The following is a 16,851-nucleotide window of genomic DNA, read 5'->3' as shown; positions in this document are numbered from 1 at the left end:
CTCATTTTCTGACTTTTCCCCAACATCAACAGCTCCTATATGCTTTCGCCATGGCGGAGGGGCAGGCTCGGAGCACCGCTGCCCTCGTGGTAGGCGCCCTGCTACCCGCCCTGACTACCGTATTCTTCAACGGCATCCCGGGTGCCGTTGGCGGGAGCAATCTGCCGCGCTGGGGCGTCCGCCTGCCGATTCTACTAACCTGCGCAGTTCAGGTGTGGTTTACGCTGGTTTCGATGGCTGTTCCGGAGCCATATCTTGTATGTCGAGACCCAGACGAATCTCGGTGAACCCTGTTTGACGATCGCTAACCTAGCCACCTCAAGGACGAAATCTTTCACATCCCGCAGGCGCAAAAATACTGCGACGGGCGATTTTTTGACTGGGACGACAAAATCACCACACCTCCCGGGCTGTACGATCCCCTCTCTGCTCTTCTCCTCTATGATTCTAGTTGCTAACATGCTCGCTCAGATACTTCTTCTCTGTCGCCATTCACAGAATCGCCGCGGCGCTTCGAATCCCGCATCTCAATGTCTGCGACGCGTTTAGCCTTCGCGCCATCAACTTCGCAGGCGTCCTCGTCGTCAGCTACCTGGCTCTCTGGTGCCGACAGGCCATCGAGGCCCGTCAGCACGAGGCCGTCAGCAGTCCCACGCCGGCGCGCATGCGCGCCTTCTCGCAGTACGGCGTGCACACGGCCGTCAACGTCGGCCTCTTCCCGCTGCTCTTCTTCTTCGGCGGCCTGTACTACACCGACGTGCTGTCGACGGGCGTGGTGCTGGCCGCGTTCGTGAACCACCTGTCGCGCGTCGGCGCCGCGCGCAGCTCGGTGCGCAGCGACCTCGTCACGGTGGTTCTCGGCCTAGCGGCGCTGGGCATGCGCCAGACCAACGTCTTCTGGGTAGTGGTGTTTATGGGTGGCCTGGAGGCGGTACACGCGGTCAAGACGCTGCGGCCGGAGCGGGCGGATCAGCCAGTGATGAAGTCGCTGGGGGAGCAGTGCTGGTACTTTGCCTGGAGGTATTCCTTGGGTGATATCCATGATTTGCCTGTCCACAAAGCATACCCCGATGGTGAGTAAACGTTATCGGTGAACTAGAAAATCCTAAGCCTAACAGGTGCAGACATGATATTTACTGCTCTAAGTATCGGGATTGCAGCCATCTGCAACCCACTACGGGTTGTCAGACAGGTTTGGCCATACATCGCCACGCTCGGTTCCTTTGCCGCCTTTGTGCAGTGGAATGGCAGTGTCGTGCTCGGCGACAAATCCAACCACGTTGCCACGATTCATCTCGCACAGATGCTGTATATCTGGGCCTTCTTCGCCTTCTTCTCGCTCCCTCTTCTCCTCCCTTCCGGCCTGTCTTTCCTCAACATGGTCGTTTCCTATTTCAAAATGCCTGCCAGCAGTCCTGCGCGACCAGTCGAACCCAGCAGAGGCCTTCTCGGCGCTGTAACCCACTTCTTCCAATCCAAGGTCCTCTGGCCAGTGTACTTGGCTGCCACGACTGTTCTCTCCCTCGCCGTCGTTCGATTCAACACCGTCATCCACCCGTTCACGCTCGCCGACAACCGGCATTACATGTTCTACGTATTTCGCTACACGATCCGCCGGGGCGCCGCCCTCCGCCTCGCCCTTGTGCTCCCCTACACGCTCTGCCGCTGGGCCGTCTGGGATGCGCTCGGCGGTCACAATGGCTGGTCGGGCGAGGAGCAGCCGACAGCCTTTGTCAGCCACCCGTTCTGGACGCCGTCCTCCGCCAAGGTCAGGCGGCAGACCAGCACCCCGTACCCGCGGTTCCCGGAAGCCTCGTCCACGGCGGAGAGCCGCAAGGCCAGCGAGGCCGAGCTCAAGGCGCGCCTCGAGCAGGACAGCCTGTACCTGTCGAAAACGTCCGTGTCCTCGTCCACGGGCCTCGTCTTCCTGCTCGCGACGGCGCTGTCGCTTATCACAGCACCACTGGTCGAGCCGCGCTACTTCATCCTCCCGTGGGTGATGTGGCGGCTCATGGTGCCCGCGTGGCGGCTCAAGGACCACCTACGCGGCGGGATCTTGGAGGGCAGCGCCGCGGCCGAGGCGGTGGCGCACTGGAGCAGCACCTACGACCTGCGGCTGTTCCTGGAGAGCGCCTGGCACATGGCCATCAACCTCGCGACGGGATACATATTCTTGTACAAGCCGTACGTGTGGCGGGCCGAGGACGGGACCGTGCTGGAGGGGGGCAACCTGCAGCGGTTCATGTGGTAGTTGCATCTACAGTTGTTTTTAACATGTAATCGTAGTGACTTTTCAAGAGAGATGTGTAAACTTGTAAAGTGTGCTTGAGCTATTGAGCTTGAGAGGGCCAAGTGAATGACTATGCGTCGCCTCATCTGTATATATATATATATCCAGACAGAGAAAAAAGGTAGAGTTCATAAATCGTCAAGTAAAAAACGCCATGCCAAAACGCCGTGAAAGAAGAGCGCGAGAGAAGAGACCCGTGCATGTCCAGTCAGCAAAAAGACTTGCCTGCCTCGATATCTTGCCAAGGACTTTCAGTTCCCAGAGAAGTAAGCAATATTTTTATATTGTTTCCAGTTTTGATCCCCGTCTCCTTGCCATAATTCCATGATTCACATCGACTCTTTTTCCTTTCTTTTTTTTCTTCTTTCTGGCGCGCTGCTACAGGCTCAGCCGGTCCAGGCTTAGGCCGTCGTTGCTGCGCACGCGGCGGACCACGCCGAGCTTGAAGAAGCGCTCCTCGCCCGTGGCGGTGCGCCCGCCAATGTACCACTTGTCCGCGCCGAGCACGTCGCGAAAGCCCTCGCTGCTCGAGTCGCTCGGCAGCAGCTGCGGCGGCGGCGATGGCGCTGGTCGTCGGGCCGGGTGATGACGACGACGACGACGACGACGACGACGACGCTTGCTGCTGCTGCTGCTGCTGCTGCTGCTGCTGCTGCTGCTGCTGAGCGGGGCTTGATGCCGACGATGTGCTGTGCTGCTGCTTGCCGGCGCTGCCCTGGCTGGAGGCGGACGGCGTGGGCTGCTGGCGAAAAGCGGCGATGAAGGATGAGAGGAAGTAGGGGCGTTGCGAAGGCATGGTGGAAGGAAGAGAGATGTGTGGTGTTGCCAGGCGGGGCGGGATTGATTTGGTGTTTGGATGTTGACCTCGCAGTCGTCGGGCGCGCTTCACCCACGCTGCGGTATCAAGCCTCTCGATAGTAGAGGAAGCGACTTGCGGCGAGATGGATGAGGTTGCTCTTGTCGCACGCCGCCCGTTTGCCGCGGCGTTGTCGCGGGATGTGGTTGATCGCTTTGATGTCGTGTGCTTCGTGTCTCCTCGGGCCGTTTGCTTTCCGCAAGGCGATCGTGGCGGCGGCGGCGGCGGCGGCGGCGACGAGGGGTAGCAACAAATTACAGCGTTGCGCTCGCTTCTCTGCAGCGCAATAATTTATTCGCTTTCTTTTCGGATAGCGACGCTGTTGCGCAGTGATCGTTCGTTGTGTTGAGGTTTTACGAGGGAGGAATGCAAAAACGGCAGCCGCCCATCCGGGTTAGTCGGTAAAAGCCGGGGGGGGCACGAAGCAGCACAGCGGGCCCTATTTCCCACCCACATTCAAAAGGTAATGCGTGCTAATGGCGGGGTTGTCATAGGCCCAGGGCGCCTCATCACTTCACACATGAAAAAATAGCTTAGTTGCCAGCCCAGCGGGAAATAGTAAGATGCCTGTCAGTCGACAAGCCTAAAAGTCTTGGGCTCATGTGGCCAAAAATTGGAGCCGACCCCAGGCGCCCTCCTGCTTCTTTCCCCTCTGATATGACGTTGGTGGTTGACATCCTACATGATGTAGAATCCCGACTTTCTCCATGGCGGTTGGATACGGGAGTCGGACTCTCATCATAGCCTCCTCCTTGTCTCTGTAAGAACGTGGCTGTCAATACCGAACCCAATATTTGCTGCCGTGCGCACCTACCCTTTTAATTCTCCGGTGTACCGGACGCTTTGTTGATCCTCGCAACCCCGCATCGGCGACTCGCCACTTGACACAAGTTGACCATCAACTCAGCCACTACGGAGGCCGCTTTTTCCCCCAAGTGATGGAGGGCGCTGTAATTCATCGTAATAATACATTTTATATCTCCGCAGCACAACTGACAACTGAATCCACTGCCGGCAACCCGTTCTCCGGCTATCACGCAAAATTCAGTTTTCAAGAAGCTCTTTACTACTTTCAAAACATGTCATATCACTCCTGCAAGCTGGGAGAAATGGCGCAAAGCTACACTAGAGCCTGTATAGATAAACATCGGTATATATTTGCCCTCGGTATGCCAGAAATAGCAACCAAAAAATAAGCGCAAAACTCCTTTCACAAAAAATAGCAGCCCAAGAGTGGCTGCATATGTATGTAGACTATATAGAAACAAAATGCTCCTCGGGGCCAAACAGCAACATCCATGTGCAGTGAACCCAGACCCTTCCTTGTATCCAGCTAGCCTAAGCTCTTTTCACCAACTCTACATCCAACGAAACCCCCAAGAATCCAAAGAGCTATTCATAAATAAACAGCCAGGCTATGCCATATAATAAACTCCATAGAAAGCAAAAAAAAAAAATTAACATAAATAGCTCCTGCCCGATGCGCACAGCACAAATACTTCATGCAGCACAAAGCAAATCGTGGCCCGTTGCGCCTCTGTCAGGTAGCGGGTATCATGTATACACGAAAGCAACAGAAAGGCAGCAAGGCGAGAAAAAAAATCTGAGAGGTAATTTCGGTCTCCAAACGAGGGAGGCCTACTATAACCAACCAAGGGTGAGTTGGGTGGTAATGCCGCGCCGAAGGCTGACACGCTGAAAGAGGGGACCATTCTGGATATTTTGCTGTTTTCTGTTTTTTTTTTCTTTTTTGGGTCTCGATTTTCCGTCTTGTTTTTTTGGTCGATTGTTGATTGTTGATTTTCCTGGTTTTTTTGGGCTGGTTTCCAAGATTGGTATTGTGATAGACAAAGGAAATGATATATGTCCAGAATGGTTTCACATCTCTTTGCAACTAGTGTTCAACAGAGCTGCCGTTTCCCGCCAAAGACACTCTCAGTCTGCGTTTGATGCCTCTATGTCGAGGCCTCAATAATGCTTTCCTCGTCAGCGGAATCAATATTGACCAGCGCTTGCTGACTGTGCACCGTCCCACGGTTAACGCGGTGGATAAACTGTGGGCGAGCACCAACTGCACCCCATTTCAACTCCCCTTCGTCCTCGTCACTGCTGGGACGACCTTCCTCTGAGCGCCTCTTAGGAACTCCGTGAGATTGGTGAGTGGGGGTGAGGCGCGTCATGTACTCATCCTCAATGATGCCCAGATCCTCGTCGAGACTCGGAGCGGGGGAGCTGTCACGCTGCGCTTGACGATTGGCACGTAAGAGGCTATCTCTAATAGCGCCAGATCGGCGGATGCCAGCGCCACCGGACAGCCAGGAGCCCTCAGAATCAATCGATGCCAGAGACATGGACAGATTCTGGTCCGGTGAGGGTGCGGTGTAGCTCCCCGAGCCTCCGGTCAAGGCTCTCTCACGCAGTTTCTCAACGGAACGCTGTGCAAAAGCAGACGGCATTCCATGACCGGGGATCGGTATAGGCTGTGTGCCGTGACCATGATTTGAGTCGGCAATACTGGGCATAGGAGGCTCAGCATCTGGTGACTGTACGCGTGAGTCAGGCGGCGTTGGGAAGTCGTCGAGATCTTCACGGAAGCGTGAGCGCGTGCGCTTCGGGGCCGCGCTAAGTTTGCCTGCAACGTAATTACCAGATAATGAACTGCCGCTTCGCAGATTATCGGCAGAGCCACTGCGGAGATCATCTCCTTGCAGTTTAGCGAGTGCTTCGGCTTGCGCTTGCGCTTGCGCCGAGGCCACGGCCTGCATCTCTTCTCTGGACGTGTTGGAGAATGACGAGGGGCCAGAGCCACGCTTGTTCCTGCTATTCCATTTCAGTAAAGAGGAAATAGACAGACGAGCACCTTTGCCCATGCTCGCTTCGGAGCCCTTTCGCGCAAACTCCCCATCGTTGGGAACAGCGAGCTTGTCTTTATCAGAAGCGAGTGTAGATTTTGAGCGCGACTTTTTTGTTCTCAACAAGCCCGAGAGGCGTGATACTGGGGGCGCAGCTACGCCAGACTCCTGCTGGTCGATGGATTGAGCCGCAGGACGTCCAGATGACGCCTCGGTGTCACGGTCGGCGTCTTCGTTGGGAAGAGTATCAACGCGATGAAATACCTGCAGGGGGGCCTGCGTTTCATTGGCTGTAGTGGGCTCTGATGACTGGGAGGTACGCTGACGCGAGGAAGTGACGACCGTGGAGGCAGGATCCAGACCCAAGCCGATAAGCTCACGGCCTATTACGCCACGCTCCATGTTGGAAGGGGAGGGTGACCCAGACTTCCTTGCGTCATCTGCTTCTTGCCTGTGGCGCTCCGCTGCGTCGGCAATCTTCTTCTCGATTTTAGCCTGCTCTCGAGTACGTGCGCGCTGGCGTCTCTTGGTGTCTCTGTCCATGAGCTCACGGAGAGCCTTGGCGTCCAAGTCGTCAGCCAAGTCGTCAATGCGCTTACGCGGGTGCATGACTTCCTCCGATATGGCATTCCCTCCTGAGAGCAGTCCCTTGGGCGATACTGGATGCGCCGACGCGGAAGCGCGTGAGGAGGTACGTTTTATGCCAGTACCATAGCGAAGGGTTGGGCGGGGGGCAAGCGAGTCAAAAATGGACACCTGATACGAGGTCATGTCGGAGTCTCCAGACAGGCTGGACTGTAAGGAGTCCGGTAAGGGTAGCGAAACATCTGAGTTTCTCTTGCCCGACTGGTCGGAATGCCGGGTGGTTTTGCTCCTCTTGATGCTGTACTTGCCACCGCCATGCAGCGGGCGATCGGCGGGGAGGCTAGGCATGTAGTAGCTCATTGCCTTGATTTCCGCCTCTCGCTCATGGTCTTCATGGCGACGCTTGCTACTCTTCCGCCTTGCAACGGGCGGGTGTCGGGGGTCTCGCTTCAGATACAAGGTTGGAGCACGGGTCCAAGGGGAATCGCATTGATCGTGTTGATATTGCTGGGGTCGGCTTCTGGGATCGACTTGGATAATTTCGCGGCGGTTTGGTGAGAAACTGTAGTTCCTGACGCGTCTCTGGAGCTTGTTGGGCTCAGGGCGCTGTTTCTTGCGAACGCTAGCTCTGGGGACGGGAGCGCTGGCGCGATTGTTGCGGCCGTCAGTGCGACGAGGGGAAGTTCCATGGCGACGCGTTGGGGAGTCTTCGATATCGTCGAGGTGAGAGGTGCGCGTCGGTGAGTGCACCGTCTTCCGGCGGAACGGCCAGAGGGCCATTGTAAGGCAGTGCGGCGTATGAAGACTGCGATGCTAATGCCCTGGTGAAGTGACGAATATATCGTAAGTAAATGTAGCTGTGTTCGCGGAAGCTCGTTGGGGCATTGTCGGAGTATGGTATCAGCGGAGCAACAGCCCAAGAGTCATTCGATCCCGAGACGACTATGATGCAAAAATCGCCAGACTGAAGGCGAGCCGAACAATTGCGATAGCGTAGACTGAATGATTGCCGCGGGTCGGGAGTCGGGAGGTCGAGTCTGGGCTGAACGTCGCAAGCGGAGAGAGTATCGAGTAGCAAATGAATGAGAAGGTTGTAACCGGGACGAAACGTTGGTTGAAGTGGTTGAGAGCGCGGCGCGCTGGAATGCAACGGGGGTTTAATGCGAGGCTCAGGATCGGCTTCTACCGACAGAATGAGTTGGGCAGGCGCTAACTGGATGATCAGCCGGAGCAGAATGTGGTGACAATAGGTAGATCTGAGGCTGGAGTAAAAGGAAAAGCAACAAAGGCTACGCCAGATTTGAGAATAAGAAGACGACGAAAATAGGAAGAAAAGAAATAGTATGACGGTTGACAGTCAAGAAGATTGGGGAATTAGATGTCAAGGGGAAAAAGAGGAGGGATCGCCGGGCGTATGCTGCGAGGGGATGGGTGAGGCAGCGAGATGGATTGTGGCGGTGGTGCCAAGTTGCCAAGGTCAGAAGGCCGATATGCTGAAAGAGGGACGAGGTGCAGCGGGACAGGGAAGTTCCAGTTGCAGTGGAAGCGGCCAGCGCCCCGAGCTGGTGCCTCTAAAAAGGTACCTGTTCGCTGAGGTGGTGGACTAATAAAACCATGTACATACATGCCCCGGAAAAAGCCTGGAACAAGGCGGTGCGGGATCCAACGCGATTGAAAATGAGGGCCATTCCTCCTTGGAGGATACATAGGTACATACATATGTACATGATTAGACTGAAAGAGAGCAACACAGAAACAGCGCAAGGACAAAGGAGACGGGGAGTGGCTGGAGGGGTGCACTAAAAATGCTCCGTTACGGGGGTGTCTTCACCGGGCGTGCGCTAAAAATTGGGGGCAAGAGGGACATGCTCCAGCAGGGCCAGGGCGGACAAAGCAGCAAAGTGTACGGATGGCAAGGAAAGTCAACCAACCACCTGGGGGGAACTGACTTGGGCCTTGGCGGGAAACTTGGAAGCTGGCCAAGAAGCCTCCTAGGTGCTGATGGAAACATTGCGTGCTAATTTTAATCGAAAAATGCGCGAAATGCACCAAACACACTCAAAACACACAACAACATCTCTCTGACGATGCTGTTGTCGGCTGTCCATCTGCACGGCTTTAATTAAGGTGGTGAGTGGTTTGAATGGCTTGACTGCCCTGCCCTGTCTGTGGCTTGGCGGGTAAATTTTGTGCGACCCGCTGCAACACGATGATTTTCCACAAGGACGCACCACTCAAGGAAGACAATGCAGACAGGCAGGCAGGCAGGCAGGCAGGCAGGCAAGCAAAACACGACACAGCACAACCAAGCCAGCGTTGGACAAGCAAAGCATCGCTGATTCTGTACTGTACCTGATCAACTCCTCAGTTTACCGGTTCCATCAGCATTTGCCCACCGCCGACAAGGCCACGGGCTGCACAACTTGCACAACGGCACAAACGCACACCTGCAAATCCTCCTGCATCTGTCATGCACCTTCCTAGTCAACCGGGCGGCGACCAGGAAGACGCCTCCTCGTACCTGTACCGGGGCCTAAAAGTAAAGTGCAAGGCTCCTATCCTCGGGATGAACCAGTCAGCCAGTCAGCCAGTCAGCCAGTCACTGTCGTCGACGCTCAACAGCCAGCAGCTTCAAATAGAATCCGGCCCGCCTCCCACCGCCAACATGGGTACGGTGGGACAAAGCGGCAGCAGCTTATAAGAAAGCTTTCGACCAAGCAGAGCAAAGCAGAGCAAAGCAGAGCAAAGCAGAGCAAAGCAGAGGCAAATGGCAGAGAACAAGACGAGTTACGGGTAACCGGGCGTTGTTACTGGCTACAGCCATTGATACCCACCCGCATCAATCAGAGAGAAAAACTCTGTCTGGTGCTTTTCATGCCGGCCGGTGCCACCATGTCATGGCAAATTCATGCCCAATCGCCGGTGGCGGATGAAAGTGAAAGTGGCTTGTCAAGCACAGGATCCTCGATAATCGTTTGACAATTCCCCGTGGCTGGTGCATCGGCCGACAGTGGTTCAGCGTGGTTCACCAAGCAGCTCCAGCCTAGCCCTCATCCCGTCACATCTCACCTTCAACCAGCAAGATATCTGGTTTCATCACCGCACGGTCGCCTTTCGCTAACCTGGCACCGCTGCCCATTTTGAGACGACGACCAAGCTGCATTTGTACATACGGCAAGCGCACCACGTTGGGCGCGTTACTAACTTTCTAACTAGTGGTGTGTTGCATCGGCCACGCAGCTTGTCCAGTGTCGTAACGCAGCTTGGACAGCAACGACGACAAGGCACGGTGCTGGGCATCGCCTGCCCTGCTACAGGCTACCGCGAACCATTCATCTCGTCATTCCCGCACTTGCAGGCCTCTGTCTGATCATAGACATCATAATGACAGATCCAACTAAGCTACAGCACCGCTTTCGTCGCCATTATTACTTTTGTCGGCCCGCCCCCGCCGCGACATCAAGCCTGGTGCTGGCCGGCTCTTCGTAATAACTACTTGTTAGCAGCCTTAATCTCGCCCTCCCTCCCACCAAGTCACACCAGCACCGCATCATACTAATAATAAGGGCGCCAAATACCAGCCAAATATTGCTTTTACAGCATGCCCCAACATGACCACCTCCCGATGCGCTGCATGATACTACTTGTCACTTATTGCATCTGTCTCATTGGCGCTTGCCAAGAAGGTTAAATCCGAATGCGGTGCTCCCTGGCCACAGTGACCATGGAAGCCGAACAAGGTTGAATTTCGCGGACGGAGTACGGACCACAGCACGCCTCGCGGCCGTTGTCTAGACCCGACGACCCCGACGAACCCGTCTGCGCCGTCGAACCTTGTCTACTGCCGGCCACGCGGTCGGTCTGCTGAGTGTTAAAAAGACTTCGAAGCGGGGAGCTTGATTGAATTCGCCACAGGCCATCCGCAGCTGCCGAGTCAAGCGTCAAACCACGACGTTGTCTCCTCTTCCATGGTTTCGACTCGAGACCCGTCAGCTCCCCCCAGCCACGCCACGCCGTCATGCACCCTCTATAACTCTCTTTCCACGTCCTCTTCCAGCTTCCGTCATCGTCTCTCTACCAGCCCGCCCAAAACTTGAAACACTGCTGCAGACTCGCAGTCTCTTTGTGGTCTTGTAACCTGCTTCTCACGCACTGTGGCTTCCCGCTAGTTGGGGTCGTCGCTTGCCCATTGTTCCGATGTCAGCAGCCGGCCAGCCTGTGTGCCTGTCTCTCCCCATCGCCAACTGGCTGGTTCAACTCCGCGCATCATTGCCGGTTCTTGCGAAACAAGTTGTCGACTTGCTCCCCAGCCAATCTCGATGCAGGATAGCACTTCGACCACATCGAGCCATGGCGCCGCCTCGTTTCCTCTTTTAGCTGTGGTCTCGACTGTCCCGTATAAATCAGCAAAACGGCGCGTAGCCTGAGACCCGCATCGGCTCTCGTATTTCTCCAATTTTCGACCAAAATCTGGCCAAACTCAGTTGTACTGGCCCCGGTCCCCGTCGCGCGGTTACATACAGAACGCGGGAGAGCCGTGCTTCTTGCAAATGGGAGCCCGAAATTGGCATGCCGCTCTCAACCCCGCGCGGTCGGTTCGGTGAGCCGGCGCCGCCCAGTCGCTCTCATCCAATCCTCAGATGCACGGGAGATGAAGGACAACCCAGGCCCAGCTGAGGGCGATCCAAGATTGACTTGACGGATCGTGCGGAACTAGATCATCACACTGACAGGGTCTTGAAATTACAGTTTTGGGCGAAGGTATGTTTCGCCTCGCTGCTTTGGTGCTTGCTTTATTATCATGAAGCAATCCGTCGCCCAGACTCGCGTGAGGCTAAATCACGATGTAGAAGCAGCACCTGACTGTGGCAGATCACAGATGTCCCTCTTAAAGTCATGTCTACTACGGTTCCAGAAGCAGACAGATGATAAGCGCCTCATCGCAAACATTTTATGTACCTACGTGCATCGCAAACATGCAATTCTCTGTTGCAAAAATGCGTTTTTCAATCAATGGCTCTACGCACAATAGTTTTCGAGGAAAGATGGCCAGCCAACACCAGAGAGAGGCTTACCGCTAAGCAAAAAACTTTTTTAGCCGATGATTTGGTTTCAGCTTGCCGTTGCTAATTTGAAACAATTTTGACAAGTCGTTTGACTGGTCATCCTACTGGAGCCCATTTCGGAGACGAGGTCCCCGACCCCCGAGGTCATAAACAGCCTCTTCCTGGGGAAGACTGTGGCCTTGAACGAGACTACGGCCCTTGCTAGCAAAAATTGACTGCTAAGACAATTGTCTTGCTAAAAATTAATAGGCAAAGATGAAGGTCATGATGTGGGATCTGCACGCGTTCTTTTGACACACCGCCTCCAGCGGTAGTACAGCACCCAGCGTCTTCAAGACCGCAAGGCGGACCATAACCTTGATCGCAAATACTATTCGAGGATGAAAACCTGGTAGTCCCCAGAAGCTCGATCTAAACTTGCATTGTTAAATTCTAAAAGAACACTTATTTGTTGACACAAATTCTCCATAGCCCTTCTTATGTTCAACACAGCACCAGAACACCCAACTCGCAAACACGCTTCCGTTCACCATACTCACGGGCCACCCATCAGCTCCTACAATTATGTACCATGCATGGCCTGGCAGTAGACCTCGTGACACTTATCTATCCTCGTGCCCTACACTGGCTGGTCGCATGAACAGATGACGGGCCGCCCAAGGGACGTTGAGACAAGTGGTGGAGAGCAGGATGAGCATTGTACTCATCAGAAGCTGTAGAACGGCGGCTCCCAGTCAAATTCTCCGTGGCATCCTCGGCTTGTGGATTACCGGGCTTCTCCGGTCGGCTGAGGCTTCACGGTGATCGGGCGGTCAACCCCTACTGAGGTCAGCTGCGCGCCCGCAAGGGCGTGTTGGTCCGGTCTCTCTTTTCTTCTTCATAATTCTATTTCGGCTACCCCATGTCTCTGAGCCCTGTGTAAATGCGATGGATGCGACAGGGGTTGCCCCGTGGCAGATACCCCCATCTCCTCGCACACGTCTCCGAGGTTGCTGAACGTGATCTCCCTGTCAACTCACTAATACTGGAATCTCGCGGAAAGGGTCCAACTATTATGCCCGAACATGGGTAGCATCCTGTATATTCAGAACTATTCGTCGGCCTGCGCGCATCTGCTCACAGCTTCGAGGTCGGCGCCGCCTCATGGTTGAACAGCCTCGGCTCGTTGGAGAGGTCCTCGCCCCTCGCCGCGCGGATCTCGTTCACCAGCTCGACGACCCTCTCCGCGCACCCAAACGAGCCCTGGTATCCCCAGCCAGCATGGCCGTAGTTGTGCACCACCTCCACGCTCCCTCCCCCTGCCGCATCGCGCAGCGTCTCGCGCTCGATACGCACGCCGCCCGCACGGTACGGCCGCAGCCCGACCGCGTGGCGGATCACGTCCAGGCCGGCGACGCCCCTGCCGCCGGCGAGCGCCGGGTCGAGGCGCACGATGCGGTCCATGACGCGCGCCGCAATGTTCGGGCACGGCTGCGACTCCCAGTTGCCGATGTCGTAGGTGCCGCCGAGTATGGTGCCGCCGCCGGCCGCGCGCTGCATCGCGTAGAGCACCTCCCCGCTGCCATCGTCGACGCCCGAGGTGGCGACCATCGCGGGGCCGTCGTTGCGCACGAGCACGATCTGGCCGCGCGCCGGCGCCATCGCTGCGTCGCGCACGCCGCCGAGCTTCAGCGCGCCGAGGCCGGTCGCGTTGACGACGATGTCGGCGGGGCGGCCGGCGTGGGAGAGGCGCGCTGCCTCGGTCAGCTCGGAGAGCACGGCGCGCCGGAAGACGACGCCGTTGCGGAGACACTGCCCGACGAGCCAGGACAGGTACACGGGCGTGTTCATGCACACGCTGGTGAAGCTGCACCCGCTGTCCTGGCCGGGCGGGAGCTCGTCGGCCGTGAGCTCGCGGTAGTCGGGCATCAGGTGCCGGTACCACGGGTCACGGTCGAAGAGCGGATCCATGGGCATGGAGGCCGTTGCTTGGTCCAGGTCCTTGTGCTTGCGGTACACGAGAGTGTCTGTCGGTGAGGATGAAACGAGGAGGAGACGTTGTCAGCGTAACGTAGGACGATGTGGTAGATTGCCACGTGGCAATGAAGGGAACAGGAGCTACGACAGGGCCAGGTTGTGCCTTGTGCGCGAGATTGTGTATCGAGGGGCAAACAAATCTTGTGGCTCTCCTTGTGACGGGTTGTGATATATGCTTGGGTTGTTGATGCGCGCTACGTACTCTTGAAGTGGAAGCCGGCTTCTGGAACGTTTCTGCAGAGCCACTCAAACTCGGGCCATGTGCGACGCTCCCATCTGCTGTTGGCGTCTGAGCTCATGCTGTGAGCGGGAGAAGCAGTGTCAGCAGAGATGCAATGCATGCGTGCCTCGATCAGAGTAGGACGGGAGGAGAGGGAGGGACAAACGCACGGCATGACGTTGGCGCCCGCGACGGGCGACGCGTACTCGATGTCGTAGTCGCCAGGCATGTGCTTGGCCACGAGGGTGACTGTGTTGCCGTTGCTCTTGGACAGTAGATACGCCGACGTGAGGCCGGAGACGCCACCGCTGGATGGGATGACTGGCGGTTAGTGACGTGGTTTCTGCGGCGGTCAGACTGGAGTTGGGGAACTCTCTCTCACCCGACAACGACAATAGTGGTGCTCATGATAAATGGCTGTTGACTCTGTCTGTGGTAGGTCAAAGAAGATGCCAAAATTCGCAGTTGGGTCAAGGAAGAGACAATGACCTACATTCTCGTTGAGGAGAGAGAGGGAGTCAGCTCGGCCCAAGTCCACATCTTATTGCAGTTGTGCCGCGCGGAGCAGGTGGGTCGGGTTTGCGGCATCAGCCCTCCGCTCTCGGGGAAGCGCGGGAACCGGTGTCTCTCTACTCCGCTCCGCATGAAATAGGTAAAAACTTATTACGTGGCTGATTATCGCTTCCTGGCAAGAATACCAGCATTATCTTTAATGGCCCAACACAAAGCTGGCCTTGGAAGGCTGATAAGTTGGCGCTTTTCTGGCTGCCTACCCCTCTGCAAGATGTTTGGGTGCCAGGAACATCCTCTATTGAATTGGTTGCAGGCAGCGGCGGCCTCCGCTGGCTAGACGCTAATGGATTTCCACATTGATTGGCTCCGTCCGCCTTGACTCTGCGGTATAGTAGGCACGCCGTGTCTAATTCTTCTTTAGGTTGTCGTATCTAAGCCAATTCTAGCAAGCTTCTATCAAAGTTGCACAGGAGAACGCAAGTTGCAACGTAAGCACGAGGCAGCCTAGCTACAGCCCGGACAGAGAACCAACGTCACCAGGTAGTTAGTTATCGCACACAGCCTCGTCGTGGGCAAGTGTGGGAGCTTGCTTGATGAGGGTTCATTTTATGCATCTCTTTGTCACGTACCACATCACTGAATATGCGGCCTCGTTTTATAACTATTTAAAGCCTGATTAAAGTATTTTACTCTTTTTTAAGCACTTAATCAAGTCCTTGGAAGCTCTGTTAGCATGCCACTTGATGCCCCTACTTGCAACATCTTTGCGCTCGACAACTGCCAACTCCACATATAGGGCTGAAGGGAAGGCAGCAAAAGATATGACGAGGCCTCAATCCAGCCAGCCCAGAGCATTATAAAGTTAACCACTTCACCGTTCGCCCCTCCATCCCCATCAAGCTTCCATCTCTTTACTGGCGCCATTCAACGCCTTTCTAACGAATCTTCATCCCGCCCAACACTTCTCCTCCGACGAACAACACAGTCACCCATCAAAAGCTCCTACTCCTCCTTACCCCGCTGAGCGAGCCTCGCGCCACAACCAGCCCAGCCAGAGCAGTCACCCAAAAAGAACCCGTCCTGCGCCATCGCAACTCTCTTCTGCTACGCAAATCATGTCGGACCTCACAACGACGGCCGCCTTCGAGGGCATGGCTAGGGCTCTGCCCACGCACCCGCAGGGCGACGACTCGTCCGACCTGGCCAGCTCCTACGAGGCCATCGGCCTACTCCTCCACTCGTACCTCACATCTCTCGGCTTCACCCTCATCGGCCTGCACGAGGGCAGACCACTAGGTACGCCCGCCAGACCCCTCCCAATCACCAGCGCTCAACTTTCCCCTCGCCCGTTCATCAATCGTCTTGCTAACAACGGCAACGCAGCCGAGTGCCAGTCCCTCGCGCCTCGCCTCCCCGCCGCCTGGAACGCCGGCTTCGGCTCGCTCAGCTTCGTCTACACCCACGCGCAGCAGCAGGACGACAAGACCACCCACATCTTCCGCGTCGATAAGATGGGCGCCAGAGTCGAGATCCGCGGCACCACCTCCTCCCCCTCGTCCTCTGACAGCAACGCCATCCACCGCTTCGACGTCGCCGCCCGCGACGTCGTCCAGTCCAGCGCCCTACCCCTGCGCATCACCCTCGATGCCGACGGCAAGGACACCGGTGACCGCCGAGACCTCGTCGACAAGCTGCGTCGCGTCTTCGTCTCCGACGCCGCCGTCGCGAGCCTCCTCACGGACGTCCGCACCAAGATTGTCCAGCCCCTGCTCGGCGACGTCCCCGCTGCCGGTGCCACCGAGGAGCAGGCGGAGGAGCGGGAGCAGGTGCGCACGTTGCGCGAAGAGCGCTTCCAGCAGGAGATGCGGGACCCGAACCGGCCGTTTGGCGGCGACCAGCCCTCCTCGGGAGCAGACGTGCCCCTCCCGCGACCGGACGAGCTGCCCGAGTCGGCGCGGCCCCGACGCCCCGCAGCCCCCAGCGGCGAGTTCATGCCTCCCGGCTTCGACGACGAGTACGACCTCAACCGCCCACCGGCCGTCGGCGCAGGAGGTCTCGTCATGCCCGGCGGCAGCGGCCGCTCCCCGTTCAACATCGGCCACGACGACCTGCACCCGCCCGGTCTCGGGCCGCACGACCCCCTCCGCAGTTCCGGCCTTCCCTTCGGCGGTGGCGGCGGTGGGGGTGGTGGCTTCGGCGGCATGCACCCTACCTTTGACGACCCCCTCTTCGCCGGGCAGGGGGGCCGCACCGGCCCGGGCAGGGGCTCCGGCGGCGAGTTCGATCCCCAGGTGCCTCCCGGGGCGCGGTATGACCCCCTTGGTCCCGGTGGCGGGCCTCGCTTCCCTGGGCCGGGTAGTGGCCAAGGCGGTCATCCGTTCGGAGGTGGTGGTGGTATCATCTAACAGGAGAAAACTGAAACAAAATAACGAGAAGAGGGGGAGAACAGGAAT

The 16,851-nt window shown here is 56.9% G+C and overlaps 5 protein-coding genes across 5 annotated transcripts; 2 read left to right on the top strand and 3 right to left on the bottom strand.

Annotated features, from left to right (window-relative positions):
* Nucleotides 1-50: 50 nt before the first annotated feature.
* On the top strand, nucleotides 51-2,251 carry ISF_02804 (Glycosyltransferase, ALG10; the record flags this gene model as incomplete). Its single annotated transcript, XM_018846410.1, has 4 exons — nucleotides 51-257; nucleotides 324-412; nucleotides 472-1,073; nucleotides 1,125-2,251. The coding sequence occupies 4 exons, from the start codon at nucleotides 51-53 to the stop codon at nucleotides 2,249-2,251; spliced, it is 2,025 nt and encodes a 674-aa protein (XP_018706138.1).
* Nucleotides 2,252-2,668: 417 nt separating this feature from the next.
* Nucleotides 2,669-3,086, bottom strand: ISF_02803 (hypothetical protein; the record flags this gene model as incomplete). Its single annotated transcript, XM_018846409.1, has 2 exons — nucleotides 2,669-2,813; nucleotides 2,881-3,086. The coding sequence occupies 2 exons, from the start codon at nucleotides 3,084-3,086 to the stop codon at nucleotides 2,669-2,671; spliced, it is 351 nt and encodes a 116-aa protein (XP_018706137.1).
* Nucleotides 3,087-5,101: 2,015 nt separating this feature from the next.
* Nucleotides 5,102-7,363, bottom strand: ISF_02802 (hypothetical protein; the record flags this gene model as incomplete). The annotated part of the gene is made up of 1 exon (XM_018846408.1): nucleotides 5,102-7,363. The coding sequence occupies one exon, from the start codon at nucleotides 7,361-7,363 to the stop codon at nucleotides 5,102-5,104; it is 2,262 nt and encodes a 753-aa protein (XP_018706136.1).
* A 5,402-nt stretch (nucleotides 7,364-12,765) lies between these two features.
* ISF_02801 (D-amino-acid oxidase) lies at nucleotides 12,766-14,293 on the bottom strand (the record flags this gene model as incomplete). The annotated part of the gene is made up of 4 exons (XM_018846407.1): nucleotides 12,766-13,655; nucleotides 13,868-13,965; nucleotides 14,056-14,193; nucleotides 14,268-14,293. The coding sequence occupies 4 exons, from the start codon at nucleotides 14,291-14,293 to the stop codon at nucleotides 12,766-12,768; spliced, it is 1,152 nt and encodes a 383-aa protein (XP_018706135.1).
* Nucleotides 14,294-15,513: 1,220 nt separating this feature from the next.
* On the top strand, nucleotides 15,514-16,803 carry ISF_02800 (PI31 proteasome regulator; the record flags this gene model as incomplete). Its single annotated transcript, XM_018846406.1, has 2 exons — nucleotides 15,514-15,694; nucleotides 15,782-16,803. The coding sequence occupies 2 exons, from the start codon at nucleotides 15,514-15,516 to the stop codon at nucleotides 16,801-16,803; spliced, it is 1,203 nt and encodes a 400-aa protein (XP_018706134.1).
* Nucleotides 16,804-16,851: the final 48 nt, after the last annotated feature.

This window comes from Cordyceps fumosorosea (genome assembly GCF_001636725.1).
Source record: "Cordyceps fumosorosea ARSEF 2679 chromosome Unknown scaffold_5, whole genome shotgun sequence".
NCBI classification, from domain to species: Eukaryota; Fungi; Ascomycota; class Sordariomycetes; order Hypocreales; family Cordycipitaceae; genus Cordyceps; species Cordyceps fumosorosea.
The sequence above is the reverse complement of the archived record's forward strand: the minus strand, read 5'-3'. Positions and strand labels throughout refer to the sequence as shown.